The sequence below is a fragment of the Lepidochelys olivacea genome (genome assembly GCF_965140295.1).
Source record: "Lepidochelys olivacea isolate rLepOli2 genome assembly, chromosome: 18".
Lineage (NCBI taxonomy): Eukaryota > Metazoa > Chordata > Testudines > Cheloniidae > Lepidochelys > Lepidochelys olivacea.
Genome location: NC_140428.1, coordinates 17,724,708 through 17,737,179, shown reverse-complemented (window position 1 = coordinate 17,737,179; position 12,472 = coordinate 17,724,708). Strand labels below are relative to the sequence as shown.

The 12,472-nt window shown below is 38.9% G+C and overlaps 1 protein-coding gene across 1 annotated transcript in view; it reads left to right on the top strand.

The window, feature by feature from the left end:
* The window catches only part of VPS13D (vacuolar protein sorting 13 homolog D), a 196,941-nt gene extending 185,007 nt beyond the window's left edge, over positions 1-11,934 (top strand). The window contains exons 68-70 of the mRNA XM_084651570.1: positions 1,714-1,845; positions 9,095-9,335; positions 10,523-11,934. Coding sequence (XP_084507696.1) covers positions 1,714-1,845; positions 9,095-9,335; positions 10,523-10,654 — 505 coding nt within the window. The 3' untranslated portion in view covers positions 10,655-11,934. The remainder of the gene's footprint in view (positions 1-1,713; positions 1,846-9,094; positions 9,336-10,522) is intronic.
* Positions 11,935-12,472: the final 538 nt, after the last annotated feature.

Genomic DNA, 12,472 nt, shown 5'->3' with positions numbered 1-12,472 from the left:
AGGAAAGACCACTGATGGGCACTAGTTAGCTACAGGTTTCTAAACCACATACAACACAGCAGTTCCTAGGTAAATTAGATACAGCAATGTTTTTAGACAGCTACTAATAACAAAACTGTGGGAATGTCAGCTAGCTGTAGAGGCAACACTGGAAATTTTTAAGGATGACAGTTGTGGCTACATTATACATTTGAGACATTTCAGGTTGCCATTTTGTATGCTCCTTCCGATGTTTGAATAGTACATCCTACAAATCTGACGTCTATCCTCTCTTTACCAGCACTTATTATTCCACCATTGCAGGTGCAGACTTAAAAGAATAGCTCAGAGGTAAAAATAAACAAACACAGCCTTCTACACGAGTCCATGGCATTTATGACAGTAGCCTGTTCTCTGCATTCCAAGGGACTGGGAAAGGGAGGTTTCCATTTCTTACTTCCACTGAGCCAGCTGAACGATACTGTGCCACGGAGGCTACAAGAAAATAAAGCACTGGAAGCAGCAATAGTCAAAGTGCTTAAAGTGAATTTAGTCACAATAAGTGACTCAATAAATAGACAGTTACGGCAAATAAAGCCATGAATCAAGTCAAAGGCAGCACATGAGGGACATATAGAAGATTACTTTTACTAGTAGCTGTAGCCAAGAAGAGTAGAGGCAGTAAAAATATAGTTTGCCATGATTAGAGTTAGTAGGCAGGGATGCCAAAAACCCAGAGGAAAGCAGAGTTTAAAAGTGTGTCTGTGTGTGTGTATGGGGATAGGGTTGATGAAAAGGAAAAGCACTAAAGAAGTAACAAGACTCCAGAGAAAACATCTGCAACAAGCAAAACTTAGCGGGCAAGTACTCTTGTGTGCTGTTGCCAAGCAGCTTAAAAAGTAAACTAATTGTTGTGGGATTTTCCCCCTCGTCAGATCAAAAGGACAACAGCCATTCATTCTGCAGTGTCTGTAGAGAACATTAAGCGGGGAAGTAGGGTTCAATAATCAAAAATACTGGGTTCGGCTGTCAGTAGCCTCTTGAAAAATTAATAGCACTCGCTTGAAAGAGAGCTCTGAACAGCAGGCAGCAGTCTCCAAGTGGTGGGATTGGGAAGAGGCAAAGAAAGAAGCAGGGGTAGGTATTCTGCAGCACAATTCTCCGCATGGTGATGGTGTCCAAAGGTTTAAAAGCATCCAGGATTTTTTTAAGTAAAGATTCACTATAGTACTGATGCAGATACCAGTGGGTCGAGCGTGAACATGTGCAGCGTACTTGTGGGTGTCTGTTACTTTTCAACTTATTGCCATCTTGTCCATCGACATGCAAGCTTCTACAACAAATGCAATAACTATATAGATACATCACACATGGATTCCTGTTTCTGGAAAAAAGGGTAAAAACCTTATGTAGTAATACATATTTTTATTAAAAATTTGCAGGCCGTTGTGCTTCACAGTGCTTTTCCACATCAATTTCACCTGCTTTCTTTGCAATTTCAAACCAGATTTCAATGGAAAATTGCAAAAAAGAAGCATAGAGATCTGTATCTACTAGAGAGACGCCCAGATAAAATAATATTGTATTTATACAAAGCAGATACCAACAGAGATCTAAAAACTTAATGGCTTTTTCATGCCAAACCTTGCTTATAATATGACTTCTTATATGGAGTAAAGTTTCCAAGGGAAACTTAAGTCACATTAAATCAGTTAATGTGTGTTTTGTATGTAGGACGCAGGCCGAGAGAGTGAGAAAGCCACGCTGTTGTAGAGGCCCTCAAGGACTATTGCCCCGGTATTCAGAAAGCCAGGCAGAAGGACAGGAGCAGCTATTCAAGCTGACAGACAACATCCAAGATGAGTTGTAAGTACTAACCCAGCAACTGCTGTGTTATAATATAATCATTATATGAAAATACATTGTGTCTTTGTAATAGCCACTAAAAGCTTTTTTTATCCACGTCACCTATTTCTCTTGTTTTTGATTTCTGGAGGATATTTTTGGTGTTTGAGAACTTCCATCATCCCCTCCCTTCCAAGTGTGTTCACATGGTTTATAAATATTGTTTGATGTAGCCTCACAAAACCCTAATAAGTTAACTCATTGTCATTATCTCGGTTTCACAGATAAGGAAAATTGAGGCAATAAGATATTAAGTAATTAGTCCAAGGTGAGTGTCTGTTTATGACAGACTCAAGATTAGAACCCATATCTCTTGATGTCAAGTCCTTTCCTCAATTACATGGCCAGGCTCTCTCCCTCCGCTCCCCCCCCCCCCCCATTTATGAAGAAGGAATCTGAGCAGTTAGGTTTCTAAATGGTGTAGCAGTCTTGTTTAACTGCATGTTATCAGTCTCATTACTCTCATTTTGCTTTGAAAGAATAAAACAGTAACATTTTCCAAGAAGGTGAGGTTCTAGAGAAATTATATCATTTGACATCTGGCCTTGTGCCTCAGGGTATCTAATTTGGTGGTACCATGACCTTCCCTGCCCTCTCAATTTTTGCATTCTTCCTACTACTATTCAAGTTGGGGGTCTAAGAGATTTGACAGCTGCTCTCCAGGAGCTGTGTGCGCACCAGGGTTTTCTTGTTGGCTGTGCACTAGAGATCACTGTGTCTCTCGTGGCAAGTTCTGTTGTTGCAGTGGCTCTGAAACACACACACTCCGTGGACAGATTTTCCACTGCCAGGGGCCATAATCTGGCTTCTGCTGGGAGAAAACTGGGAAAAATTTGAGCCCTGAGAGTTAAATTTTTTTTATAGAGATTTTCCAAATAAGACTTTTATGAGTGAGGGAAGGGGGTGTGTGCGTGCGCTACTAAATGAGTAAGTACATCAGTGAAATTATCAAAAATGTCTAACACAATTTCAGCTGTTGTATTGCTCATTCACTGTGACTTTCACCAACAGGAATATCACTCAACAAGAAAACGGTATCTCTTGTCATGGAAAACCAGTACAAAATTGTGCCTCTGACTTTTATCCTAGTATTGTAATTAAAACCAGATTTAAAGACCTGATTATTTGCATATTTTCCTTCAAAGTTTAATCCATAAAAGGGGGACATGGGTATAATACCTTGCTCTACTGTTCTAACTAAATGTTTCCACATTTTTTTCCAGTTAGGCTCACTGTTTCACTTCTGGAAAATATTGTGTAATTACTTCCTGATGTAGTTAAAGCCCCACAAATTCTCCAGAGATCTGGTTGCTTCTACTTTGTTCTACTGGATTGTGTTTCATTTAATTTTTCATTTTCTTTTATTAATTTGATTTTTTAAATCACAGAAATGTAGGAATATAGAAAAAAACAAAAGTAATATCTTAGTTTTCAGCTCTTCTGTTGAAACTTTAAGCACAAGAGGAGAGGATGTATGTTGTTGACAAAAGAAAACGCATGATGATGTGTGACTCAAACTTGGAACAAAATGTAAGGTTTAACTACAAATTTGCTAAAATATCAGTGCTTCACCAGGAAATCACTGCCCTTGGTTTCCATACCTCCGTTCCTCAAAATACATCCCTGACACCTTGAAGGAAAATTGATTAAGATTAAATCTGGCCTGTTGTAGAAAGCATAATAGAAATTAATCATCCAGTTTTCTGAAGTGCTGGGCCTGAGAACCTCAATGAACTCAAGGGAGCTCCATATGCTGAGCACATCTGAAGATCGGGGCTTAAATATTCAGTGAACCTCAGCAAGAAAAAATAATTTCCTTTTATTGTCTGTTGGCAAGACTATTGTCTAAACTAAAGCAATTTGGTGGGATTTTTTCCCCTCTTTAAAATAATTTGATTTATGGAATGTAACTGTAATTGATCAAGAGAAACTGATAAAATGAAAGGTTTCAGAGTAGCAGTTGTGTTAGTCTGTATGCGCAAAAAGAAGAGGAGTACTTGTGGCACCTTAGAGACTAACAAATTTATTTGAGCATAAGCTTTGGTGAGCTACAGCTCACTTCATCGGATGCATACAGTGGATAATCAATTCAGTAGAGATAATCAAGGTGGGCCATTTCCAGCAGTTGACAAGAACGTCTGAGGAACAGTGGGGGGGGAAGGGGGGAATAAACATGGGGCAATAGTTTTACTTTGTGTAATGACTCCCAGTCTTTATTCAAGCCTAAGTTAATTGTATCCAGTTAGCAAATCACTACAAAAGGTTCCCCCTTCCTCCCCGCCCCCCCCCCCCCCCCGTTCTTCTGCTGGTAATAGCTCACCTTACCTGATCTCTCTCATTACAGTGTGTATGGTAACACCCATTGTTTCATGTTCTCTGTGTATATTTCTCCCCACTGTATTTTCCACTGAATGCATCCGATGAAGTGAGCTGTAGCTCACCAAAGCTTATGCTCAGATAAATTTTAGTCTCTAAGGTGCCACAAGTCCTTTTCTTTTTGCGGATATAGACTAACACGGCTGCTACTCTGAAACCAGTGATATAATAGTTTCTCATAGGGTGGGCCACATTTTAATAGAGGTTGTCTCATGATTATCTCCCCATGCCTTAGCAATTACACAGACCACCTCCTTTCCCATCTGAAATTTCATAACTTCTCTGTGGCAATTTCTTACGTAGAATAATAATACTACGAATTTGTCTGTCTATTACTTCTTTTAATGCAGTTTAGCAGCTGGGAACAAGGAAAACCAAAACCATTTGGCTAGTAAATTCTCTGTGGACCATCATTGGTCTATGAACCACAGTTTGGAAACTTCTGACTGAAGCCAGAGCACCTGACTGTGCCTCAGTTTACCTGTCTCTAAAATGGGTATAAAACATAGTACCTGTTTTGTCACAGTACTGTGTTGTGAGGAGAAATCCGTGTTCTGCCAGTCTCTAATATCTGTTTAAGTCTCCAGTATCAACTTAAAATTAAAATTCCCATCATACTCCTCAGAAAATAATGAGACAACTCTACTGTCTTAGCTGTGTTGTCCTCTTAAAAAACGAGATATGTAAATGTTTAACCATCTAAGGCTGTGAGAGCTACTGCTGTTGAACAGTATAGTACCGTGGTGGGCACCCTGCGGCCCACAGGCCACACGCAGCCTGTCAGGGTAATCCACTGGTGGGCCGCGAGACAGTTAGTTTACATTGATCATCCACAGGCACCCACCACTCGTATTGTAGTATAGCAGATAAATTAAAGTTGGGATTGTTAACTAGAAATAGTAAGTCAAACAAGCATCTGAGAAGTATGTTATCAGTTGGGCCCTGGGAACAGCAACATATAAACTGACACATAAACTGTTTATTTTATTTCATAACTGAATTGAGAGGCACTAGATCAGGGGAGACAGTTGTGTTTTTTAAAAAAAAGAAGTTTGTCAAGCACAGAGTGTTAAGAATAGAATGGCCTATGCATATATTACATAGTACTAAAGCAAGATGGATTTAATTTGATAACCTTTATTTTAATCAGACTAGTTTCAAAGGCCTTTACCTGTCTTCTAAATGGCACACCTGTAGTCCAAACAGTAGAATAGATACATATGATAACTAATGCAGTTAGTGTTTGAAACATTAAGAGCATAAAAAATCATTAACAAAAACAAACAAACCCTAAAGACAAGGTGTGGTGAGACTTCTCCTTAATTGTGCCATCTGGGTTTACAATGACAAGAGGCTCTATGAATTATCATGATTAGGTGAGACAAAGGCATGAGGGGAAAAGACAAAGAGTTAAGTGTACAATACAGAAGAACCCTCCTGGAGTAAGCTAGTAATAAAAAGAATTCGTTGAAGATTATTGGCATGATTCTTTTAATCAAAAACCGATGGTATTATTATTTGTGTTACCATAGCAGCTAGGAGCCCTAGTCATTTTATTGAGGGGTGAGGAGAAATCTGATTAACTGACCCTGCTGGATGTTTTGGTATTAAAATCCTATTTGATAACCAGTGGTTCAGTCAGATGTAGATTGGTATATTGCACAAAATGCTTCTCAAATGGTCGAGCTGATGAAAGTTTCGCAGCCAACAACTAAAGCTGATTAGTAACTGGATTTTCTGTTTCATGAAAGATTTTGAAATTTTGAAATGTTTTGCACTTTGTAGTAGGAAAAAAAATTTATCAGAATTTTTCCCAGAACAGCTGCCTGATTCCCTGGACACCAGGAGGGCATCACTGGGGAGCCAGACAGGCTGGGAATCCTCCACCTCGGTCCCTGGCTGTCTGTGGCAGCCTGCCAGATGAGCGGCCAGGGAGCCAGAGTTTGCCCAGCAGACTATCCCAGAGTCAGGGACCATGGAAGCCCTGGGAGCTCGGGCTGCCAGCGAGCTTGGGTGCCAGGGACTCCCAGGCTCTTGGCTCCCTGTCAGTCCATGTTGACAAGGAGCTGGGAGTTCTGGTTCCCTAGTAGGCTGCTGAGGAACCAGCAACCAGGTTTCAAAACCTGAGTAGCAGGCAGGGTTCCATGAGAAATCTGCCTGGTTTCTACCGGAATGTCATCAAAATCGACATGTTCCTGCGGAACGTTTCAATTCCGATGAATTGGCATTTTCCATACAAAAATTTCCACCCAGTTCTACCAATAACATTTATCAGACATTCAGGAACTCCTTCTACTGGCTGTGCCCTACAACCCCTTTGGTATTTCTCTCCTTACACTGAAGTCTGTGAAAGAAGATCTTCCAAGAACATGTAACTGTGACTTTCTCTGCATCTTCCTGCCGCTGCACATAATGGCAAGAGCTGCTTATTTGCTGGATCCTGTCCTGCAACGCTCCTTATGATCTGTGTCCCACTTTCCACTGCCATTAACAATTAACAAGACCTCTTAGCCTAGCCAAGCAACCTCCCAGCAGTGGGCTGCAATGAAAAGTGCCCAGTAAACAACTGCAGTTTTCACTTTTTAGTTTTAATATTGTGGATCTGTAATATGCCCTGCAAGTTGTCAGCTCAGAGGCAAATGCTTTCAACGATTCTCTCTTTATTTCTGTATTGGTGCAAAGGAGAAAGATTGGGGAGAGGGATTATGAAACAGTTAGGCAGACTTGCTGTATAAGCTATTACCAGCAGGAGAGTAGGGTGGGGGGAGAGAAAACCTTTTGTAGTGATAAACACCGATTTTTTTCATGGTTTGTGTGTATAAAAACATCTTCTGTATTTTCCACAGTATGCATCCGATGAAGTGAGCTGTAGCTCACGAAAGCTTATGCTCAAATAAATTGGTTAGTCTCTAAGGTGCCACAAGTACTCCTTTTCTTTTTGCGAATATAGACTAACATGGCTGTTACTCTGATACCAGCTTAGAAAACAGCATGTGGTTGTCGCATGTTGGCACACAGTTCGGATCTGCAGAAACACTGACTGCAGAGAACACTTAGTTGGTAAGGAAAATAGGACAGGTAACACAAAGTTGTCCGTTTCATTTGGATAGCAACTCTGAAAAATTTCAATAGACCTCTCAAGCTGTGACCATTTGGAAGAGGAAGATTTAAAAATAACATAGTGAGAATGTTAATTGTTGCTATGCAAAATAATTTTCAAACTGCCTAATAATTGATCTAAAGGAGTAGAATCTCCTTCCTGCAGGCGTGTTTCATACACTAGTGAATTACTGACAGTGCAGGAATAACACTAATAATTCCATTTAGCACACTCATAGTGTGAATAGAGAAACTAAATACATATTTAAATTTGTAAAATATGCCATTAGTGTTCAGGCTTGTATGGTGACTCAAAATGTTGTGTATATATAAAATATTTCACCTTTGAATTCTCTTTGTTTTTACATTGATCTTTTTCAGACGGTATAATTCTCTAAATCTCCTTAATTCACCCTATACTCCCTCCCATATTCATCACTCAAACTAACTAATCTCCCTGGGAAACCCTCCTGCTTGCTGCTTAACCTCTCACCCCCATTGTTAAACAGCTAATTTCTCTTCTCTAGCTACTGGTCAGGCAGCAGGTTAACATTGTTTTTGTTTGTTTGTTTGTTTTAAAGAAAAAAAAGTGAAGCATTGTAGTTTGTAATGTATCATGAGAGACATCAGAGTAGATTTACAAACAATTTCAATTTAAAGAATGAATGCATCCGATGAAGTGAGCTGTAGCTCATAAAAGCTAATGCTCAAATAAATTTGTTAGTCTCTAAGGTGCCACAAGTCCTCCTTTTCTTTTTACGGATACAGACTAACACGGCTGCTACTCTGAAATTTAAAGAATGTGTCAGCAATAAAATTGGCTTTAAATAAACAAACAAAAACACCCCGACTACGTCTCTGTGCTGGGGAAATTTGTTGTGTGGTTTGAAAGGTAGAGTAGTGACTCAGTCAAACTCCCCACTGAACAATATTTATTAATAGAATGATCCCAGCCACCTATGTCATGGGGTGATTGCATCTCGACCTTTTCCTCTCTTCTCTTATTCCTCTCCTACTGACATAAATATAAAAAAAATCATACCCCTAACCAACAAAGTGATGGCAGTAAAACTTGGTATGCTATCATGCTATCTCACTGCCTTGCTTTCTTATCTTTCTATTCCCTATCACTTCTAACTCTCTGCCTTTCTTTGGTGTTTGAGTGAGACTGTGGTATTCCCAATGTTTTGTTTGATCTAGAGTTAACCCTGTAACTCTGCCTATCTTGCATAATGACAGGTTTCAGAGTAGCAGCCGTGTTAGTCTATTTGCAAAAAGAACAGGAGGGCTTGTGGCACCTTAGAGACTAACCAATTTATTTGAGCATGAGCTTTCGTGAAGTGATGAAGTGAGCTGTAGCTCACGAAAGCTTATGCTCAAATATATTGGTTAGTCTCTAACGTGCCACAAGTACTTCTGTTCTTTCTGCCTATCTTGTAGCCCTAATCTCCAAAGCTAGAAAGGCTACAAAATGGGCACTTTAATATTAATATTACACTTATTGTGCAAGGGTGATGGTTTGAGGCACACTTCAGTTTATTTTTGATGAACTAATAAAAACATTTGAATCCTAAGGTCACAGCGCTCTCTCTGCTGCAGTTCATTTTCCTGGTAGGTTTTCAGAGGTCACACAGAGAGTAGCAAGTACAAGAACAGAATAGTCTCCCTCCCAGCTCAGTGTTTTACAAATGAGACGATGTAAAAAACCACTGACTTATCTTTCCGGTTTTTGCAGTTTCATAGCAGTGGAGAACACAGACAGCTATTGTGTTCTCATTTCATCCAAAGCTGTTTATTTCCTGAAGAGTGGGGATTATGTAGACAGAGAGGCCATCTTCTTGGAAGTCAAATACGATCATCTCTACCACTGCCTCATTTCAAAGGACCATGGGAAGGTCTATGTGCAGCTGACCAAGAAAGCTGTCAGTACAAGTAGCGGTGTAGCAATGCCAGGCCCATCACAGCAGAGACCTATGGTGAGGACCCAGCACTTACTCTTCTGTTCATATTGTGGTTTTGTGCTCTCTATATTGCAATAGTCCAGTGCTTTGGCACCCTTGGTATACTGTCTTCTGTGCCATTGAATTATAACAATGCCATTCAGCTGACAGCGAAAGTAGACATTGTAGTCTTTTTTTTTTAATGGTGTTTTGCCTATCTGTGAGGGAGGCCTGGGTGCAGAAGTACTTTTCTGTAAACTTGGGAGAAAGATCAAGGGAAATTCCAGAGCTCCCTGAATAAGGGAAGGTATCACTGACATATATGGACTGTTCCACTTCCTGAGGACAAGAAATCCAATCAGAATGATAGGCGGGGCATTACCCAGGATGATATTACTAGGGGCGGAATCTAATTTAAAAAAAAAAACAAATTCAGAAGCCTGACCCAGTATTTGTTAGTTGAATGGAATAGCCATCAGGCTGTTTTACAGTGTTATGTCTGTGCTTTCTCACCTTGTAGTAGCAAAATATTCTCTCCAAACTCATGATATCTATTCCCTGTGTATAGTAAATTTAATCTTTGTAATGTAGATAGATCAAATATAGTAGAGCTCTCAGTTCTAAAGCAACTGGAGTTTGTACACTTACTAATGTAAGTATTAAAGTAGCACCTAGAGACGTGAACAGAGATCCGTGCCCCGTAAGAGGTTGACCATGCCCCAAAGCACTTACATTCTAAATAGAAAAAACACAGAAAAGATAAGAGGGGTAAAATGACTGGCCCCAAAGTACTTGTATGGCCCATCCCTCTCCTTCCAATAAAAATAACATACCTAATATCTCTAGTTGTCTGCCTGTCTGTTTCTTTGAGCCAAGGTCCATGTAAATAATTAAAATACTGTTTATCAGAGTATTTCAGAACCCTTTTACAAACATTAATTCACTCAACTTCAGCACTAAGCTAGGTAAGGAAATCTCTACTTCAGAGATAGGGAAAATAATGAGTAAGTGGCACACCTAAGAACAGAAACGGAGTCCCAATTTCTAGTTTTCTACTTAACACTAGATAGGACTACCCCTTAAAGTAACCAGCCTGGTCGTTGCAGTTAGATAACTGCAGGTAGTTACTTTAAGTGGATATTTTTATTTCTCTTCACAGTGGTATTACATTTTCCCACTACTTTTAATACTTCTGTATGTGTAATAAACTTTTATTTGTGCAGGTCCATGTGAAGTCTGAAGTCTTAGCAGTAAAGTTATCTCAAGAAATAAACTATGCAAAGAGCCTTTATTATGAGCAACAACTTATGCTAAGACTCAGTGAAAACCAAGAAGAATTGGAGGTGGACTCCTGAAACCATCCGACTTACTGCCAGACCGAATTTCCCTAACACCATTGCAAGTACTAATCCAGGGGATAAGGGTATTCTGTCTCCAAAATGAAAGAACAAAAATGGGTTGGTGGAAAGTGTATTCTGTAATTGAAGAACCCAGTGCACTGGAAACAAATGAATGCAATTAGAGTCTTTGCTGTATGAGATTATTTAGTTTGAGAGAACAATTTTTTTTAAAAGTGTTTATTGAATAACAAGACATTTGAAATGTTATGGGGGAAGTTCTGTATTTTGATAATATGTATATATGTACAACTGTTTGATGTAAATAAGGAAGTACAAACTAGTTTGTGGGTCTGTATAAAGGTCTGTTTACTGTAAAAAAAAAATTAAAGAAAAGTTCTATTGAGTCATATTGCACTAATTGAAACTGTACATTCTCTCGAGAAAGCTATTCTTAAGAGTGGAGGAATGTAGATGTAATATAAAGACATTCATTTGTCTTCTGTGGAGTTGGGGTCCAGAACACAGAAGACCTGTACTGGTTAAAGAATCTTACCATAAGAGTGCACTTTGTCGATATTCAGGACCCTGGGTGCAATTGAAAGCAGATGCATAAAGTGCTCTGCCAGAAGTTCACTTCATTTTTTTTACACCAGATTCATAATGCTTTTGTGAATTTGTTCACTGGAGTAGAGTGGTAGGGCTTACTGGTTCACATAGTTTAACAGCAATCTTCAGTACTAAACAGAGATCATTTTTTGCAAAATGATTGTTTAGTTTTCAGAAAAATAACCACACCCTGTTCAGAGCTGTATTGAAGACAGATATAATCCAGTTGCTGGCACATTGGCAATATATTTTAAAAGGACAATACTTGAAATCTTAATTTACTGGTTTTACACACACTTCCTCCACCACCCTTTGATTTAATAAGTGTGATTTAATAAGTTAGTTTGTTATTGTAGGGTTGCTCATAAGTGTTAGGCTGCTGGCACGGATTTGGGTTGATTTGAAAAATCACTGTACCATTTGTTTTGGAATCGTAAAAAATGCATCTCCTAATTAAACTATTTTAATAGATACAGTATTGAGAGGCAGAGGTACTTTACGTCAAATGTTGGACTCATTAACCTTGACAGTGTTCCTTTACCAAAAGCAGAGTGTGATCTCATAGACATAGACTTGGAGGAAAGATGGTGGCTTGTCCCGTAACTCAAAGAAACTAGGAAAATTGACTTTATCTGTAATGGAGTTAAGTCTTATTTTGTAAGTTTTTTCAATTAAAAAAATATAAGGAATATCTTGCTGTTTACTTTTTTTTAATGGTGCTATTGGGCACTTTGTCTCTCTGAAAGTGGTTTACAATTGCAATGACTTCCTGCCTGCAACATGGCATCTGCTGTGTAAGTTTCATCATGGGGTATGCTATTGCCACAAAATTACTGAGTAACATGTTGCGGATTTCAGCAGGTTTTCCAAACATGCATACTTTTTTGTAAACTTTTGATTAGAAATAAGCAGAGGTCCATTAAAGTTTTACTCTTGAATTCACTTATTTGTCACGTTCTTAAATAAAGGCACACCATAAGGGTATTTTTAAATTTAAGGCTAGAGTAAAACAATTTGTAATGCTTGTAATACGTGAAAGGTAGAGGTTCAATGTATAAAGAGAAGCTGTGATGATCAGTTAATGTGTGTGGTCTAAGTGGTTAGAATTTGAAATCCATAAAGGTCCATTACACAAACTAAACTGAATGCTTCACTTTCGGTGTACATTTCTCTGCATATTGTATTTTTAAAGTAGGTTTTAGCAGTTCAACCTGTGCATTGGCTCAA